This window comes from Paroedura picta, chromosome 1, assembly GCF_049243985.1.
Source record: "Paroedura picta isolate Pp20150507F chromosome 1, Ppicta_v3.0, whole genome shotgun sequence".
In the NCBI taxonomy this organism is placed as follows: Eukaryota; Metazoa; Chordata; class Lepidosauria; order Squamata; family Gekkonidae; genus Paroedura; species Paroedura picta.
In genome coordinates, this window is record NC_135369.1 from 83117292 (window position 1) to 83137174 (window position 19883).

The 19883-nt window shown below is 41.5% G+C and overlaps 1 protein-coding gene across 9 annotated transcripts in view; it reads right to left on the bottom strand.

Moving 5' to 3' along the window:
- The window catches only part of RYR2 (ryanodine receptor 2), a 458147-nt gene that overhangs the window by 158061 nt on the left and 280203 nt on the right, over positions 1-19883 (bottom strand). For all 9 annotated transcript variants that reach the window (XM_077345372.1, XM_077345367.1, XM_077345356.1 and 6 more), the window contains 7 exons: positions 17720-17863; positions 16619-16892; positions 12156-12270; positions 9249-9381; positions 7747-7850; positions 4831-4966; positions 1938-2124 (listed from right to left, as the gene is read on the bottom strand). In XM_077345372.1, coding sequence (XP_077201487.1) covers positions 1938-2124; positions 4831-4966; positions 7747-7850; positions 9249-9381; positions 12156-12270; positions 16619-16892; positions 17720-17863 — 1093 coding nt within the window. The remainder of the gene's footprint in view (positions 1-1937; positions 2125-4830; positions 4967-7746; positions 7851-9248; positions 9382-12155; positions 12271-16618; positions 16893-17719; positions 17864-19883) is intronic.

Genomic DNA, 19883 nt, shown 5'->3' on the forward strand with positions numbered 1-19883 from the left:
CCCCACTCCTCCCCCACATGCAGCTAACTGGGTGACCTTGGGCTCGCCACAGCACTGATAAAGCTGTTCTGACCAAGCAGTAATATCAGGGCTCTCTCAGCCTCACCCACCTTACAGAGTGTCTGTTGTGGGGAGAGGAAAGGGAAGGCAATTGTAAGCCACTTTGAGAATCCTTCAGGTAGAGAAAAGTGGCATATAAGAACCAACTCTTCTTGTTCTAAAATTTATTTCTTTAAGTTTATGGCACAACCCATCACCACTCATGGGACGCAGAGGAGGGAACTGTTCTAAGGTCAATATTAATTCCTTCATATATGTATGGATTATGCCCTATTGTTTACTATTTAAAGAATTCTTCACAAACAGTAATTGTTATCAAACCATCATGAAAGCTTTGAAAAAGAGAATCTCCCTGTCTCTCACATGTGACATTTAGAAAGCATAAAAATCTATGTCCTGTCACCTATACAGTCAACGTATATGAAAAAATTTGTTTTAAATGTGCTATATTGTCATATGATGAAAAACAGAATGAATTAAGTTACTGATTTACAAAATAACAGAAGATAAGCCAAATTCTACGAAAAAAAGGTCTATCTGCAAGTGTAGCTTACCCCATCCTGTGTAGTGACTGCCGGAAAAGCCGTACCCAAGTCTCACCTGAAAACCACTCAAGAGTATAGCTCCTTTCTATTCTATCTTCCCTTTTGTGATAGCACAGAACCACTATTTTTTAAAATTGAGTTGTTGATATTTTCAGCATTAAAAAGGTCAGGTTGTTAATAATGATGTTCTAAAAAGCCGAATGATAATAATGATGTTTCTGTATGAACTTGTCCATGTACTGATTCTATTGTCTTCTGCCAGCTAGTGAAAATATATTTCTTTCTTTTGGCATTCCCTTCCTTATCCATCTTATGATTGTTTACCACTTTGAACACCTAATTAGATGAAGAAAATGTTTTCCATAAATAAGTAATAAATGTTCTGCGGCTCTGGTTTATGTGCCACCGTTGTCTGATATGATGGGTGGCCATGGTGATATGGCTTTTTCACCTCACAGATTGCACAGTTTGCTAAGTTTACCATGTCAATGTAAGACATTTTTAAAATGATCCACTTTCAGTTACATATTTGCAGAGTGTGCCTTACCCCCTTTTTAAATATCTTTATGAATCTCTAGGGCAGTTTTCTCAACTTTTATACTGTAGGGAAACCCCTAAAACATTCTTCAGCCTTTCAGAAACCCCAGAAGTGGTGCAATCATGCAGAATACCATTGGGAAGCGTAGCCCACCTGAGGACCCTCCCAACCCCTCCAACCCCATGATTGGACATTTTGGGAGTGAGGTTGACATGACCATATATCGTCATATCACCCAATAAATGTTTAACAAATGTTTTAAAATATATATAAATTAATTAACTCTCACCCATTTGGGAAACCCTTCCAGGGCTGTCAAGAAGCCCCAGGATTTCACAAAATCCTGGCTTTTAAGAATGTTTTAAAATTGTTGTTGCTTTTTAATTCTGATTGGGGTTATTTAGAGATCTTTTTGCTTGTGATGGTTTTAGGCTATATCTTGTTACTTCTTTTAAATAATTTATGTTGGTTCTTTATATCCCAATTACTTTCTGTAATAATTCTATTAATTTTATGATATCAATACTATTTAAAAATGGTTATGCGGTGGTTTTTTCAATATTTCTTCTAATTCTTGACAGCCTTAGACTAAGAGAACAGCCTATAAATATAATTTAAATAACTATTCATAGAAAGAATATTTTGTTTTGAACTTGAAAGGATAAGCTTTTACTTTCTTTATAGTTATTCTTATCACAAACAAATCCCCATGGGTTGAATTTTAAATACAGTAAGTGCCTTCAGACACAGCACAGAACAGGTCTGGAGAAGACAGCTACTCCCATTCTACCTACAATGTTCTATTGGATCCATTACTTGGTGAAGGTCCATCTCTTGTATGATCTTCTGATATGTGTATGGCTTCCTCCATAGCAGCAAGCAGGCCATTCCCACCTTCTCCTCTCAGTGCTGGCCCAAAACATTCAGGACGTCGAATAAGTAGCCTGACCACCACATTAGCATTCTCTTCAACACTCTCTCCTACAACAATTCAGAACAGCCAATTATTAATGACTAGGAAATATTACAAAAACATGTACATAGAAAGACCAACTGGGCTAGGGGAACAAGAATAAGCACCATGATGTTTGTTATCATGCCAATTGGAGCAGAGATTCTAGCTATTTTACAAGTCAGTTGCTATGAAAGCTGAAGAGTAGAGCCATCTGTTTTCTTTGTCTGACAGAGCTGCGTACAATCCTTGCCACTGTTTGGACTGCATCTCTTCTGTTACTATCAATGAAGCTGGAGGATAAGAAGTCACATTCATAGCACTTAATTCTATACAGGTTCTCAATTTTCCTCGAGGTAGCAGGCACTTCTACCACACACAAAGTCCATGAAACCCACTATAATCGGAAAAGGTACTACTCTAGATGAGCTGAATATAAGCAATAGAATAAAAGCAATAGGTCTTTTGGCTTATTGCAACCTGGTCTTCCACTCATTTGGCTGGAGATGACTCAGATGGGGGTTTGGAATTATCACTCAAACTCACAATAAACAACTTTGGGTAATAGGAGGTCAGGTTCGGTTGGACCTGAGGAAGAATATCAAACCCATTGATGCATGCAACCATAATACTCCTGGGGCCACAGTACTCCCTCCACCATCATACTCCCCTCATTCTTGGATGTATGCTGGAGACATAATAGGGATGCTTAGATGGGAAAGACTAAAGGCATGGAGTCAGAGCAGTCAGTTCCAAGCTGGCAGAGAATCTTTAGATCTTTAGATTCTTACAGGAACAAGTTCCCCTTCTGTTCTAGAAGTGAACAGTCCAAGGAATGTATGCACAGTGAAGCCAATATGACTTCCAGATGGTTAGGTGCCAGACTGGTGGAGGCAGCAGCTGAGGCTGATGCTCCTTAGAGACAGATATCTCCTTAGACAGCCAGCTTGATGTAGTGGTTAGGGGTGCAGACTTCTAATCTGGTGAGCCAGGTTTGATTCCGCACTCCCCCACATGCAACCAGCTGGGTGACCTTGGGCTTGCCACAGCACTGATAAAGTTGTTCTGACTGAGCAGTAATATCAGGGTCCCCACAGGCTCTCTGTTGTGGGAAGAGGAAAGGGAAGGTGAATGCAAGCCAGTCTGAGACTCCTTCAGGCAGAGAAAAATGGCATATAAGAACCAACTCTTATTCTTCTTATATTTGAACTTTGTCTTAGATTATTTCACTGGTGGTTCTGAGGAATTCTTCAGAATAAGCGATTTGGAGTGTTGTCTTAGAGGCTCTGATGCTAGAACTAGTGGAACCAAGATGACCAATGCCAGTCTCAAATGGCACTTGGAACTGCCCAATGGATAAGTACTTTGTCAATTCAAGTACCTTTTTGTAAAAGGCAGCTTTTAGCCTCAGTGCCCTGCTGATTCAAACCTTTGGGTGAATTGTTGGCACATTCTATAGGCAGCCATGTTATTACCTTCCCTGAGGCACTTCAGACACAGACATGAACAGACACAGCAGAGAATACAGTGCAAGATTGCACACTGGAGAAGCTGAGAAGAAAGCAAGCCTGTATAACACTTCACCTCATGATCAAGACAACTTAGAAATATTTTCATGTACATATGTATACATACACAAAAGCATACTCAGGAACAGGAGAAAGGCTAGGATATTCCTATTCAAGTGGCAGCAAAGAAGAAACTGAGGGAAGGGAGTGCCATGCCCTCAAAGCACATGACAGTTTAGGTGAGAAAAGGCATTCACCCTGGAGCTGTTGAGCTAGAAACTTTTATCTGTGGCCAGTCTACACACATGTGGGACTGCACAGAAGATAAATATCATGTTCCTACTAATTCTATTATTTGGATACATTCTGAAGCAGCAACTTTTGCTTTCCAACAATAGCAACATTCCACAAAACTTTCTCAGATATGGACTTACTTCTACATGTACATACATATAGATCAATAAAATAATAGCAGAGGGGAAAAATAAGTAAGGAAGAAAGGCATAACATGAACACAGAGCAGACAATACACACCCTAGCAAAACTGCATCATTTCAAGTTCTAATCTTCAAAGTACTGCAATAAGACTGACAAATAATGGATTAGGCACAACAAATATATATTTATACTAGGAAGAAAACCCATTGTAACCAGGAAAGCAATGGGCACTAAGAACCAGGGGACACTGGGAGGTGCCTTTCTCTCTCCCTCTTCCTCTCACTGTCTGTCTCTCAGTGTGCCTCACAGCAGGAGACATAGCAGGTAAATAGGGCTGGTCTGTTTGTCTCTCTCTCCCTCCATTGCAGCAGGGGTGGCTCTCTCTGTGTCTCTCTTTCCGTGGCAGCAGGAGCCATAGCAGGTAATTAGGGCTCGTTCTTAGGAGGGAAGCAGGGCTGGTCAGCAGCCTGGGGCAGCTCTCTCTGTGACTCTCTCTCCCTCCCTTGCAGCAGAAGCGATAGGAGGGAATAAGGGCTCGTGTTCGGTCTAGCAGAGCTCTGTGTGTCTCTCTCTGTTTCTGGCATGGCTGAGAGGAATGTGGCTAGTGTCCAGGGAGGGAGGCAGGGAGCTGTAGGGGCAGGGCCAATCAGCGTGCACCCTGATTAGCCCTATTCCAACTTGGACAGCCGGACATGTTCCACCCCCAGGCTGTTTCACAAATATATAGAGGAACCATGGATAAGGACATATAATATATATATATAATAAATACACAAGTTCTTTTAGTACCATTGCAAAACACAGCAAAACGAAGAAAATCCAAGTATCGTTCTCCTTCTACTGGATTCCATCCAATATCTGGGTAGCCCTTTGAAATCAGCAAAGGGCAGCTTTGCAAACCACATCCAGCCAAGTAGCGTACTACCTAAGAATAAAGCAAAATTAAAGAAGAGTGTGTTTACTGCAAAAAAAAAAAAGGTTCAAAGTAGTTTTGTAGTAGGAAATTTTCTTCTACTCCCTGCATTCCTTCTCAAGTATTCCATCTGTTGCACTCTTCAGATATGCCCTTTTCCCATCAAAACTATAATGTCATTGTTATTCAAAAAACTTGGACTGCAGCTGCCCCAGAATTGGATAGCTACTATACATATGTGGTCAAAGCAGTACCGGACCAGGTGACAAGGAGGTTCACAGGAAATTTGGGTACCCTTGAACAAGCTAGCACTGGCTGTCCTACTTTCTGATGCCAATTGTTTTCTAAATTTTTACTGTAGGTTTATTTCACAAAAATGCAGAAATTGTGAAGGGAAAGCTCAAGACAACAGTTTTTAAATAAGAAAAGAAAGACAGAAACTGAGCAAGGATCCATTTTTACAAATTTAGCAAAATGTTTAGAGTGATACTTAGTCCTCACTGGGCCAATATTCACCTTTATTAAATTAGTTGTATATGATATTGTATGTACTTTGTTGTCCTCCAAATATGTGACCTTTTTACTGCTTTGTGGTCTATATTATACTGTGGGTTTTTTTCATTCTCTGAACCAGTAATCCAGTCTTTACAACCATTGCAGGACCTTTAAACACCAATCAGATATGCTGAGAGGGGATTGGTTGCCTACAGAGAGTGACAGGCCACTTTGAAACACATCTACAGCACATTGCTCCCTCTTCTGCCTTTTCCAACAGCTACTGAGGAGGGTAAAATGCTCAAAAAGGTGGCTGGAAAAGGAGAGATGGCTTGAAGGTGAGGAGGGCCAGTGAGGCATAATATACTATCGCATGCTTGCCTGCAGGTTATGTGCCACTATTTTGATCAATGTGTGGAAAAGCCCTCAAATTTCAATATTAAAATGTATGCATATCTTTAACCACTCCTGTGGAGCAGATAAAATAAAACAGTAAGGGACCTGAGGGCGGGCCCTGTCTGGGATGAGGAAGGGTACCGATTGGCCCCTTTCCCCGGATTGTCAGTCCACTGGCTCGCGATTGTTCCCTTGCCACCGGACTGACGAATTGGGAGGCGCCGGACTGACGAATGAAACGCATGCAGCCGACCGCTGCCATTTCCTCCATCGCAACGGACAGCACACATTGCCGCCTGGCTAAGCAGCCAAGAGGAGCCAGTGACGTCGGCGGCAGCGGCCGCACCCGCAGATAAAACAGGTTGCCCCCGGGCCACCCACCCCAGAGTAGCCGGCCACGGCAGTCACATTGGTGCCGGCAGTGGCGGGGGCCTCAGAGCGCCAGCCTCAACTCTGCCCCAGCCCCGAGCCTGCCTGCCGCCATTTCCTGCCTTGCCGATAGCAATGGAGGTAGGTGGCAGCATGGGAGGGGGGAAGAGGAGGAGGCGGCGGGGGCCTGAGAGTGATGGCCTCGACTCTACCCCAGCCCTGAGTCCGCCTGCTGCCATTTCCTCCCTCACCGCCACCTACAGAGGTAGGCGGCGGCATAGGGGGGGAGGGGAAGCGACGGGGGAAGGGAAGGCGGCGGCAGCGGGAAAGGCTCCCAGGCTGCCCCATGGCCGGCCTCCGCTGCGGGGGGGCAGGCAGGCGGAGAGCCGCCCCACCCAATACACGACACCCACTAGCGCCTGCTGTATTTAAAGTACAGCGGGCTTAGTTTCTAGTTTGTACATACTTTGAATGGTATTATGCCTAATAGTTTTCCTGATCCAATAAAGCACTCCACAGATGGAATTATTTTTGAGATATAGATCAAGCTTACCAGTTACATTAAATCCACATAATGGTCACCTTTAGATAACAGTTGTGTAACTTACTCTACGTGGGCCTACCCTTATCCCAGCCCCATAAGTTACTACTGGTCCAGAATTCTGTGGCTCAGGTCCTCACAGGAACATCTTGGAGGACATTCAGCTGGTACTTCAGCAGCGACACTGACTTCCAGATTAATTTCAGATCAGGTTTAAGTTGCTGGCAATTACCTTTAAAGCCATATGTGGTCTGGGCCCAGCATACCTGAGGAACTGCCTTTCTGCCTATGTCCCCTGTAGACAATCCACTCTACAAATACCAAGCAACTGGTGGTCCCTGGCTTTAAAGCACTACATCTGGCCTCAACTAGGGACAGGATTTTTTCAGTCCTTCACCCCACCCCCCACCCCCGCCTATGGGATTTGCTCCTGAGGGACATCAGGGCCCTGACAGACCTGGTTCAGTTCTGCAGGGCCTGCAAGATGGAGTTCTTCCACCAAGCATATGTTTGGGGACAGTGAGCTGACAACATTGCATACCCCCTAAAGAAAAGTAACTCCCTTGAAAACATCTGATCAGAAAAGCAACCTACAATGAAATGATAACCATGTTGGTGGTGCTGCTAATCATAAGTACTAAACAGTGGGTTGTAGGATGCTATAAATTGTTTTTATGCATTTTTGTTACTAATTTTTAAGATGTACATAGCCCTGAACCAGCTTGCTGATAGGGCAGTATAAAAATCTAATAAATAAATGGATAAATTAAATAAATAAAATATAGTTGTGGGAGGGGACCACAGCCTGCAAGCACAGGTATAAACTTGGTATAGCCACACCATCACTAAAGGCTTCTGAGTGAAGTACTGATGGCACCAATCAGCTGTTCAATTACTGGTTGACCTTGTCACAGGCTATAAACTTGTGACATTATATATATGTGGTATGATACTTGTGTGTAGACATGTAAATAATTACCCAGATAATTACCTTCTCAAGATCAGGCTCCCTTAAAGCTAGAGCAAGTTCGTTATTATCCATCACAGATGCTGCTGCAACGTCTAAAGGAGTTGATCCACGCATAGAAGGGGATGCTGTTAAAAGAACATTTTAAAATTATTATGTATGAGAAATGCATAAAATTAGTATTATAGATACCTCAGCAAAGCAAAATAAACAAAAAGCTATCCACAAGAAGTATGTTCTTCATGCTACAGCCGGAATTCCTCATTTAATAACTACACAGCCATTACTTTTTATACCCCAAAGTACTGTGTTATACAATTTAGTAACAATTTTATAATAAAGCTTTATTTTACATGTTGTTGTTAGGTGCGAACTCATGTCCGACCCTTCGCGACCCCATGGACAATAATCCTCCAGGCCTTCCTGTCCTCTACCATTCCCCGGACTCCATTTAAGTTTGCACCTACTGCTTCAGTTACTCCAACCAGCCACCTCATTCTCTGTTGTCCCCTTCTTCTTTTGCCCTCAATCGCTCCCAGCATTAGGCTCTTCTCCAGGGAGTCCTTCCTTCTCATGAAATGGCCAAAGTATTTCAGTTTCATCTTCAGGATCTGACCTTCTAAGGAGCAGTCAGGGCTGATTTCCTCAAGGACTCACCGGTTTGTTCACCATGCAGTCCAAGGGACTTGCAAGAGTCTTCTCCAGCACCAGAGTTCAAAAGCCCCAATTCTTTGATGCTTGGCCTTCCTTACTTTCACAGCCATACATTGTAACTGGGAAGACCATAGCCTTGACTAGATGCACTTTAGTTGGCAGGATGATGTCTCTGCTTTTTAGGATGCTGTCTAGATTTGCCATAGCTTTCCTCCCCAGGCAAACGTCTTTTAATTTCTTTGCTATTGTCCCCATCTGCAGTGATCTTGGAGCCCAGGAAAATAAAATCTGTCACTACCTCCATTTCTTCCCCATCTATTTGCCAGGAATTGAGAGGGCCAGATGCCATGATCTTTGTTTTCTTGATGTTGAGTTTCAAGCCAACTTTTGTACTCTCCTCCTTCACCCGCATCAACAGGCTCTTTAGCTTCTCTTCACTTTCTGCCATTAGAGTGGTATCATCTGCATATCTGAGGTTGTTGATATTTCTCCCTGCAATCTTGATCCCAATTTGTGACTTATCTAACCCCGCCTTTCTCATGATGTGCTCCGCATACAAATTAAATAGGCAAGGCGACAGTATACAGTACATTTTACATACTCATCCCAAATAACATTTAGCGTCTACATGAGGCACGAATAATATAGAACTATTTAATAAACAGGCTGCACTTGCAATAACTATGGTGATAAATGCAAGGGTTTTGGAATAATAGTCATTAATGTCTGCTTCTCTTTTCAAGGAGTATCATTAACAAACCATTGAACCAAGAATTCTAACAAAATAGGATGAAATATTCAATATATCGACTGTGAAACTGACCCACTTACCTCTGGATTCTAGTTTCAGGACACTTTAAATTAATACTTACCAAGCCCAACACTGCTGTTTTCCAAAAGATAGCTAAGATGATCAAACATAGCCTTTTGATTCTGTCTGCTGATGCGGCAAAAATAGCATAGAAAACGACAGCAATTTGCCACCATCTTAGGAAAGGTGATTTCCTAGACAAATGATATTAAATTAGTGTGCAAAAACTATGAATGTTAGTGATCCATCTGTTTTGCTGCACATTTTAGAGAAACTGTGGTCCTTGTGACTGATAATCTTGTACATATTCCTAACAGTCAAACTTAATGAGATGCTAGCCACAAAACTGTCTGTTCAGCATTTCTAAAGGCAATTAGCATACACACACACCAATTCATACTAGGACCACAGCATAGGATAAGAAGGGGTCAGTGTGAAACCAAAACAAATTTTGAGTCCAGTGTCACCTTTAAAAGCAACAAAGTTTTATTCAAGGTATAAGCTCTGGTGTACATGGACACCTCTTCAGATACCTTTGTTCTGCTGCATAAAATAAGCCAGAAAGCCTTGGCTTTAGCAGAGAGCCTCTAAGAAGTCTCCAAAGACTCTTCCCCAAGGAACTGGCTCTACAGACATCCATCACTGCTGTTCCTGAACTCAAGATAGGAAGCATCTAGCAGAAACATACTAGCAAGTCTATTAGTGTGCAGGGGAAAATAGCATCACAGAGTTCATTTCCTTTGCCACATAAGACCCAGTACTAAATCCTCCCTGTCTGTCTGTTAAAGGACCACAGAATCACTGAAGTCTAATGTACATTTTTAAGAGATGGATAATAGCAGCCAGGCACTTTCCCCTTGTATCTTACTCCAGCTGCCCTTGAGAACTTATGTACCAGCTTGCAATAATGAGATATTGAGATATTGAGGGAGGTCTCAGCTAGGGATGGGCATGAACCCCTTTTTTGCAGCTCTATTCATGGTTTGCAGATGAACCACAAACAGAACTAAGAACCAATATGTTCTATTGGGAACCAAATTGATTTATATCAGTTTGTGACTAGGAATGTGCACACACAAAAATTTGGCTTGTTTTTGGGTTCAGATCAATTCTTACCTCACCCAAATCCCAGTACTGTTATAGAGATTTGGGTTCAGAAATATCCTGGAAATCCAGATTTTTTTCAACTTTGAGGCATTTAAAGTGACTCAGAACCATTTAAATGCCTCAGAGAACAGCTGATCTTACTGAGAGAAGCCTCTCTGTAGATCAGTTGTTTGACAGGCTGTGAGGGCAGCAGTTTGAACAGGCCTTCTGAACACAGCCCAACAAACAGCTGATCCAGAGAGCGGCTTCACTACATGGCTCAGTGATTTGTTCAGCTTGAGGGCAGACTGAACCAGCCCTCCCCATACAACCTATCAAACACCCAATTCCTTGGAGACGATTCTTTCCTCAGAATCAGATTGGGCTGTGAGGGGAGGGCTGGTTTGAACTGCCCCCAGTCCAAAAAATATCTGATTCCACAGAGAGATGTCTCTCTGCAGGATCAGCTTGGGCTGTTTGGGGAGGGATGGTTTGAACCAACTCTCCCTGCACAGCTCAAACAACATCCCATGGAGAGGCTTCTTTCCCTGGAAGCAGCTTGGGCTGTGTGGGGAGAGCCAGTACAAACTGCCCCCCACAGTCCAACAAACAGCTGATCTCAATTATTTTTTAGATTGGGGGAGCAGTTTGAACAGGCCTAACAAATAGCCAATCCATGGAGAGAAGTCTCTTTGAGGAACTTGGGCTGTGTGTATGGGGGCTAAAACACCCTCCCCACAGAGCCTGTCAGCTGGCTGCCAGCAGTCTTTTGTTTTCCTTCCTTTTGAAGAAGGGATTGTGAAAAGGAGGGTTCAAATGACTGCTGTACATTTAAACTTAACTGCTGACCAATGGGCAAGTCAAGCTATTAAGTTTAAATGGCTGGCAGCCATTTCAGGGCTCCCTTTTGTTTCCCCTGCCTTCCCAAGTGACAGAAGTAAAAAGGATCACTGGAGCAGAGAGGATAGAAAGATAAATTGATTTGAGGTTTAACAATTCAGTTTACAAATCAATTAGAGAATCATGGGTCTTTTTAAAGGACGCAAACAAACAAACACTGAATCAATCCTGATTCTCACATCCGTATTTGTGCCCCCTTCTTTCTTGCTTGCTGCTGCGTTTGGTGGACTGGAGCCATTTAAATTTCTGTTCTTATGACCAAACTGGTACTTGGATTACAGATTATTTACAGATTATTTTCTTGAACGTTCTATCCTGTTAAGAGTGTATTCCCTCTCTTTTCCACAGGATGTGTTTTAAAGATGCTCTTTTGAAATTCTGAGCTGAACTCTTAGAGTGGAAAAAAGAAAGGGGGAATACCTCATTTTCCTTTCTCTTGCTGTTCTCATTTAGGATCCTTCATGACTCCTCAGTCTCAAAAGAGAGAGGAGTAACAACTGTAAACATCATTAAATCAGGAAATCTGAAACTGCTGCTTGCTGTTCAGCAATGTGAACTCAGTACTTTTATATCCCCTCTGCTCAGGTTTTCTGTGGCTAACAAATTTGCTTTCCTGTTCCTTTTACTGATATTCCATGCAAACTAATATACTAAGTGTGCTTATTTGGTAAAATGAAATTGACCAAGGCTGTCCACAGCTAAGAACATAAAACAGAATGCAAGTTTAGCTTGGATTCACTCAAGGGGCTAAGGTAAGGTCCAGTATCCAGAACTACCTTTCATATTTGCTGTTTTTGCAGAGGTGTGGTTCAGATCCAACACCTGGTTGGGGAATTATAACAGAAAGTTTATAACAGAAAGTCCCATGCATCAGAAGTCAGTCTGATGCACACACTGGATTTCAAGATGACCCTACTTGGAGCCTCAGTGGATGTTAAGTAACTGAATGATGGACAGGCAATAACATTTGCTAGTACATTACCTTTGACTCGCCCCCTCCAAGTACATTCACCATAACTTCCATAACAGTCTCATGCATCCCCAATGCCCTCATAAGGTTAGGATGTTGGTAAAAAACTTTATTGTTCATGATGTCCCTGTGCAGCAAAAGGAAAATAATTACAACTGACAATTACACTTTGTTTTCAGTTTCATGCCAATTTGCATAGTATTTTGTACAAAGAAGATGTTTTTAGAAGAACATGCAGTACAAAGATTGCACAGATCACAATTCCATGTTGTAGGGACATCAGATTTAATTAACAGGATTGCATCCATAACTACATTGAATTATGAAATCAAAAAGGAGAGTTGATAGCTCAGGAGTAAAGCATATATATATATTAGGCAGAAATTTCAGATTTAAACCATCTCCAGTTAGATACTCTGTGCTGACTGCTCAGCTGCTGCCACATGTGGAGAGTCTCTGGCCTCCAAGTCTTGCCATGACAAGGTCACGGGTATCCACAGCCTGCAGCACAGGATTCTCACCTGCACTGCCATATGAAATAGGGAGTGGGGTATGAGTTCCACCTGATTATTCATATTCAGCAATCTTGGCACTCACAAGGATCCATCAGTGCATGGCAAGCATGGGGGTGTTCATCCAGCAATGCTGGCACCATTGGTATGATACTGGTTGGTTGCCCCATCTTTTGTCTGGCCTGGTAGTGCCTTCCCCTGCCACCACTACTCTTACTTTTTCTTTACCCCCACTGTAAAATACAACATGAAGCAAATATGGGAAGAAGGGGGCTGGGAGAAGGACAACAGGGGGAGGAAAGCAAAAATGTTGAGAGCCAAGCACTGGGTGGAGTCTAGATATATCAGACTTGAAAAATAGTGGTATTTTCTGATAATATTAATATGATATTAAGAAGGAAAGCCAAATTAATTCAGCTCTGTGGCATTTAAAGGGGTCAAGATCTATTTAAAGGCCTCAGCATCCCACAGAGCCTACCAAAAAGCTTACGGTCTATAAAAGGGCCCAGTTTGAACCACTCCAAACATAGAATCCAACAAACAGCTGATCCTGTAGAGATGGGCTTGGGATTTGAACCAGGGGCCCCTGCGGAGGCTGCTGGCTTGCAGCCATTTTAGCAATCACCTTTGCTTCCCTTCCTTTGAAGGAGAAGGAAGTGAAAGCCATTAAAACTTATCAGCTGACAGTCGGATCCCAAACGCTGTTATGTTTACATGGCTGGAAGTCACCTTGCTACCAGGAAAAAATACCTAGACCTAATGAAGACCAAAAACCAAAACTCTCTAAATAAGATATGGGACCGTTTTACATAGGCCTTCCAGACATGTAACAATAAGACATTCCGGTAATTTGTAGGACAGGGTCTAGAGGGCAATCGTCCAGTTCCTCTGTACTGGAAACTGTGCATTGACCATTTTTTCAAAGTTTACCATGACCAACAGATGATAGCAAAAAATGCATCCCAGAAGAGACCCCAGACTAGCATCCAGTAAAAGACAATGAAATCAGAAAATTAATTTCTAAGCTATATTCCGGTAAAGCATTAGGCCTAGATGGAATTCCATCAGAAATGCTACTGAAATTCCCTAATTTCTGGGCCCAACTCCAGGCTTCCCTCTATACCTTGGAGAAAAGTAATTGTTGTCCCTATCTTCAAGAAGGGTGACCCAAATTTGCTGGCAAATTATAGACCTATCAGCTTGCTCAGAAATCTATACAGCTATTTAATGACTAAACTCACTGGAGGGTCTTCTCTTAAAACTGGACCAGAACAAGCTGACTTTAGTAAAAGGTAGTCTACACTTGATCATGCCTTAACTATTTACCATCTAATAGCGGTGTATTCCAAAAACAAACATGGAATGCTGCATTTCGTGATCTACAAGCTGCTTTCAACTCTATTCCAAGAACTCAACTATGGGGAATCATAAGGACATGGGAATGGACATCTGTCTTTTACAGCTAATCCACAACTTGTCTTTTCAACCTACTGCATGCAAAATGAACTCAAAATAAACTTCACTAAATCGAAGATCTTTTCCAAATCCAGGAAATTGGCAAAATGGGAAATAAATGGACAAACAATTAAACAAGTGCATCAATTCAAATATCTGAGAATTACTTTCCATCACTCCCTGAAATAGACTCCACAATGGAAGCAAGCACTAAATCTAATTAAACAGAAAGTCAGCACATGAGTGAGGGTTTTTTTTTCACCAAGGGTGGCCAATGTTTTTAACTTGAAATTGCTACCAAAAATACTCTATGGTCTACTTGTCTGGTGTCTGAATAGCATCTCTGATTTGGAAACGGTATAATGTTCTTTTCTGCATCACCTGCTTGGCTTACTCAGGTATGTTGCTTATTCCACAATCTGCCTCGAGACAGGTGTCAAACAACTTGCCACTCAAGCCTGGCTTCGAATCTTCAAATTCTGGCTGCGACTAAACTTCAGGGCTCCATAATCTATCTTATGTTAAATGACAATTTTTTCTCTCCTTGGCCAAACATGATTATTGATAAATTAAAAACAATTAGCCTCTCCCTAGAACACCTGGAAAACTCTGAAGAGAGACAATTCACCAGTATCATCAGACAAAGAATCCTAGATATTGACTATCAATCACTAGTGGCGGGAAATAAATCTAATTAATAGTAGTAGTAGTAGTAGTAGTAGTAGTAGTAGTAGTAGTAGTAGTAACTGGTGCACACAAAACATGCTCCCCCTCCCACTTTTAAAATATATATCCATTGGCCAGGAAGACTCCAGAATTCTTCTCTCTGCTAACAGCTCCTGTCCTGAAATGAAGTTTTATGCTGACACATTTAAATGTATTTCCAATGGCCATAATTAAGGGCTGATATTTAAAAGTGCCCTTTACTGAGAGGTTCTGCTCCTAAACATTAAAAAAATCAGAGACTGTGGAACATGTCCTGCTAAACTGTGAGCACTATAACCTCCTCAGAGACCACATCATAAAGCCTCTAATGAGAGAAGTTGACTCCCATAATTCCACAACACTGCTTCAATATTTATTGAGTGACTCAAATCCCCAGATAAGTGAAGCCATCACCAGATTCTTCTATGCAATTCTGTTCAAATAAGCTAAAGAGTTACATAGTAAATTTGAGTTTTAGCTTGAATGTTTTTAACTATACTTCTATATGTCATGTTTAGTTAACAATGCTAATAAAGGTATTTTGATCTGATTTGAAATGGCTGGCAGTCATTTTAGGGTTCCCTTTCACTTCCTTCCCACCAAATGGGGGGAAGCAAAAAGGATTGCTGGAATGGCTTGCAACCCTACCAGCCTTATAGCAGAGTATGTGCACCCAAACACTGTAAAGCTGGAATGGCTGCCATCCTTTCCATTAGTCCCGTTCCTTCTCTCCCTTTGGAAGGGATGAGAGTAAAAGGAAGGGTTTATGGCTGCTGGCTTTTTAAGGCATTGTTTTATTTTCTAATTAAACTATTATATTGCTCATTTGATATTGCAAAATGACTTGTTGGCTGAGAAATTTAGTCTTTTTTTAATAAAATGGCTATAATTTTCTGCACAGTCAGACTGGTGTGTGCAGAACTGCAACCAATAGCGACAAGTGAAATTCTGTTTAAATGCCTATTAAAATACTTTCACCTGAAAATAATGTTTTCCAAATCTCATGACTTGATAGGTCATGTCAGCACTTTTTGTGTGTGGTTCTTTAAGTATATAATTTTAATATTGAAAGAACTAGAATACACCATTAGTAGAGATACAAGAAAGACTGACTATAATAAAATAAAGCTCAATACCATTATTTTGACTTCATCAATATTCTACCAGGGAAATGATCATCATCTGGAAATAAGCTGTAACTTCAGGGGATCTCCAGGTCCAACCTGGAAGCTTGCGTCCTTAAAGGACATGCAGTGGGAAGGGGGAATCAGCAGAAATATCTACTTTGTTTTACAATTGCCATGAAGGATAAACCCCTAGAAAGCAAAGTGATCTACTGCAGATAATAGGGAAGCCCTGGCTGCTGTACATATGACAAACATATAAACTGTTTTATAAAGAGTTGAAGAAAGAGCTAATCTCAGAAAACTTTACAATAGAAATGAGGTGGGGTGAGAAACAGCAAAACAACCTACGAACACGAAATATGCATATCCATTCATATCTAGATCTTGGATATCTCTGCCCTGTAGTACACTCACTTCCAAATTCTCCAATTACATTTACAATAATGTGAGTATCTCAAGTCAGCTGAATACAAGGCTGAATGGCTTCAAATGAAATCAGAATCTAGGACTGGACAGCATGATAGGTCACCAAAACAAACCACCCAGCTCCCACAACTTCCATTTCTACAATGCTACACACACCCAAGGTCCATAAAAAGGCATACCTGCTGACTTGTGGTTTTACAGCAAACAGCATATATATAACAATAAATTAATGAAGGAACTGATGAATTACCCCAATCCACGAATCATAAGTTTCTCTTCTTCCTTGCCCATTCTGACGCTAAGAAGAGAACGAATTTGGCCAAGAGATGCGAGCAAGCTTATTGTATCTTCCACGGATACACCATTTATAGTATATGTTTTTGGCAAAGCTCGAACCAAACCACCAACTCCATCATACTGGCGGTGCAGCAGAACAAACATGCCCCTCACCAACTCTGGATCCTCTATTACTGACTCCTGGGCCCAGCGTACCATTGTCTCTGAAATGAGTTGTTGGAGAGTCGCTAAATGGAAGAAATGTCAAGACAGACAGATTTTATGACTGTTTCACAGTTAATAACAATTTATTAAGTGCAATATGCTATCCTGGTCAGAATTAGAAATTAGAAGATTTTTTTTTTTACAGAATTGTATTATTACAGTATGCCAATAAAAGCACTGTCAGGATGGAAAAACAAAACTCATGGAAGCATATCCTATGTCTGACTATATCAGTATATCAGTGTCATATTCATCTGTTTAAGAAATCCTAGATTAATTGTTAAATCCTAATGAATTTTTATCTTTAGAAACATTTCTTCTAACAAACCACACAGATTAGCCAGGTCCTTCTTTTAACTACTTTTATAAACTGCTGTTGACAGTTTTCATGAAATAATTTGGTGTAGTGGTTAGGAGTACAGACTTCTAAGCCGGGTTTGAATCTGCGCTCCCCCACATGCAACCAGCTGGGTGACCTTGGGCTCACCACAGCACTGATAAGGCTGTTGTGACTAAGTAGTAATATCAGGGCTCTCTCAGCCTCACCCACCTCACAGGGTGTCTGTTGTGGGGAGAGGAAAGGGAAGGCGACTGTAAGCCGCTTTGAGACTCCAGGTAGAGAAAATCAGCATATAAGAACGAACTCTTCTTCTTCTAATTGTGCACAGCAAATTTACTTATAAAAGAATATGTATAAAATTCTTTACAATATTTAACAATGGTGAATACATGAATGGAAACTCTGGAAGATGTGGTGCCATAATGAAATTAGCAAACTTGTAGCTAGAGTAGACTGAGGCAGAAGGAATAATATAATTTTAGTCCTGACTATTCATTTTATATCACATACATGGTTTCTTAGCATCATCATCAAGTGGCTTTTCTGCTTGTTTCTTTTTCAGATGAGTGACCCTTTCAACAAGATATAGGAGGCGACCTTTAATAGTTAAGTCACTGTTTCCATCTAAAGATCCATCTTCATCTAGTTGAATTCCTACAGACAAAAGTTCAAATATACAGATGAGTTTGAATAAAGAGGCCACAAATTTTAACACTGTAAAAATATGAACACTTACTGTAAATAAAGACATGACTTTGTAGCACAATTATTATTACAAGAAAAAACTGGGAGTTTAGGTTTTTGACTATGTCCTTGTTACATTATTGCCTTTCTGCCAATGCACTCATAGCTCTTCACCTTTAAAATGGTTTAAGTACAAATGTAAAGCATTATTCGGAACAGTCTCTTTCATTACCATCATACAACTGTGTTGTTGTTGTTAGGTGCGAAGTCGTGTCCGACCCATCGCGACCCCATGGACAATGATCCTCCAGGCCTTCCTGTCCTCTACCATTCCCCAGAGTGCATTTTAAGTTTGCACCTACTGCTTCAGTGACTCCATCCAGCCACCTCATTCTCTGTTGTCCCCTTCTTCTTTTGCCCTCGATCGGTCCCAGCATTAGGCTCTTCTCCAGGGAGTCCTTCCTTCTCATTAGGTGGCCAAAGTATTTGAGTTTCATCTTCAGGAAGGAGCAATCAGGGCTGATCTCCTCTAGGACTGACCGGTTTGTTCGCCTTGCAGTCCAAGGGACTCGCAAGAGTCTTCTCCAGCACCAGAGTTCAAAAGCCTCAATTCTTTGACGCTCGGCCTTCCTTATGGTCCAACTTTCACAGCCATACATTGCAACTGGGAATACCATAGCCTTGACTAAACGCACTTTTGTTGGCAGGGTGATGTCTCTGCTTTTTAGGATGCTGTCTAGATTTGCCATAGCTTTCTGCCCCAGGAGCAAGCGTCTTTTAATTTTTTTGCTGCAGTCCCCATCTACAGTGATCTTGGAGCCCAGGAAAATAAAATCTGTCACTATCTCCATTTCTTCCCCATCTATTTGCCAGGAATTGAGAGGGCCGGATGACATGATCTTTGTTTTCTTGATGCTGAGTTTCAAGCCAACTTTTGCACTCTCCTCCTTCACCCGCATCAACAGGCTCTTTAGTTCCTCTTCACTTTCTGCCATTAGAGTGGTATCATCTGCATATCTGAGGTTGTTGATATTTCTCCCTTCAATCTTGATCCCAATTTGTGACTCCTCTAATCCCGCCTTTCTCATGATGTGCTCCGCATACAAGTTAAATAGACAAGGTGACAGTATACAGCCTTGCCGAACTCCTTTCTCAATTTTGAACCAATCAGTGATACCATGTTCAGTTCTCACTGTTGCTTCTTGACCTGCATATAGGTTTCTCAAGAGACAAATAAGATGCTCTGGTATTCCCATCTCTTTAAGAACTTGCCACAATTTGTTGTGCTCCACACAATCAAAGGCTTTAGCATAGTCAATGAAGCAGAAATAGATGTTCTTCTGGAACTCCCTAGCTTTCTCCATGATCCAGCGTATGTTGGCAATTTGATCTCTAGTTCCTCTGCCTCTTCGAAATCCTGCCTGTACTTCTGGAAGTTCTCGGTCCACATATTGCTGGAGCCTAGCTTGTAGGATTTTGAGCATAACTTTGCTAGCATGAGAAATTAGTGCAATGGTGCGGTAGTTTGAACATTCTTTGGCATTGCCCTTCTTTGGGATTGGAATGTTAACTGACCTTTTCCAATCCTGTGGCCATTTTTGAGTTGTCCAAATTTGCTGGCATATTGAGTGTAGCACTTTTACTGCATAGTATTTTAAGATTTTGAATAGGAATGCTGTCACCACCACTAGCTTTATTGTTGCTCAGACTTCCTAAGGCCCATTTGACTTCACATTCCAGGATGACTGGCTCCAGGTCAGTAACTACCCCACTGTGGTTATCAGGGATGTTAAGCTCGCTCTTGTATAGTTCTTCTGTATAATTTTGCCACCTTTTTTAAATCTCTTCTGCTTCTGTGAGGTCCCTACCATTTTGGTCCCTTATCATACCCATCTTTGCATGAAACGTTCTCTTCATATCTCCAATTTTCTTGAAAAGATCTCTGGTCCTCCCCATTCTATTGTTTTCTTCTATTTGTTTGCACTGTTCA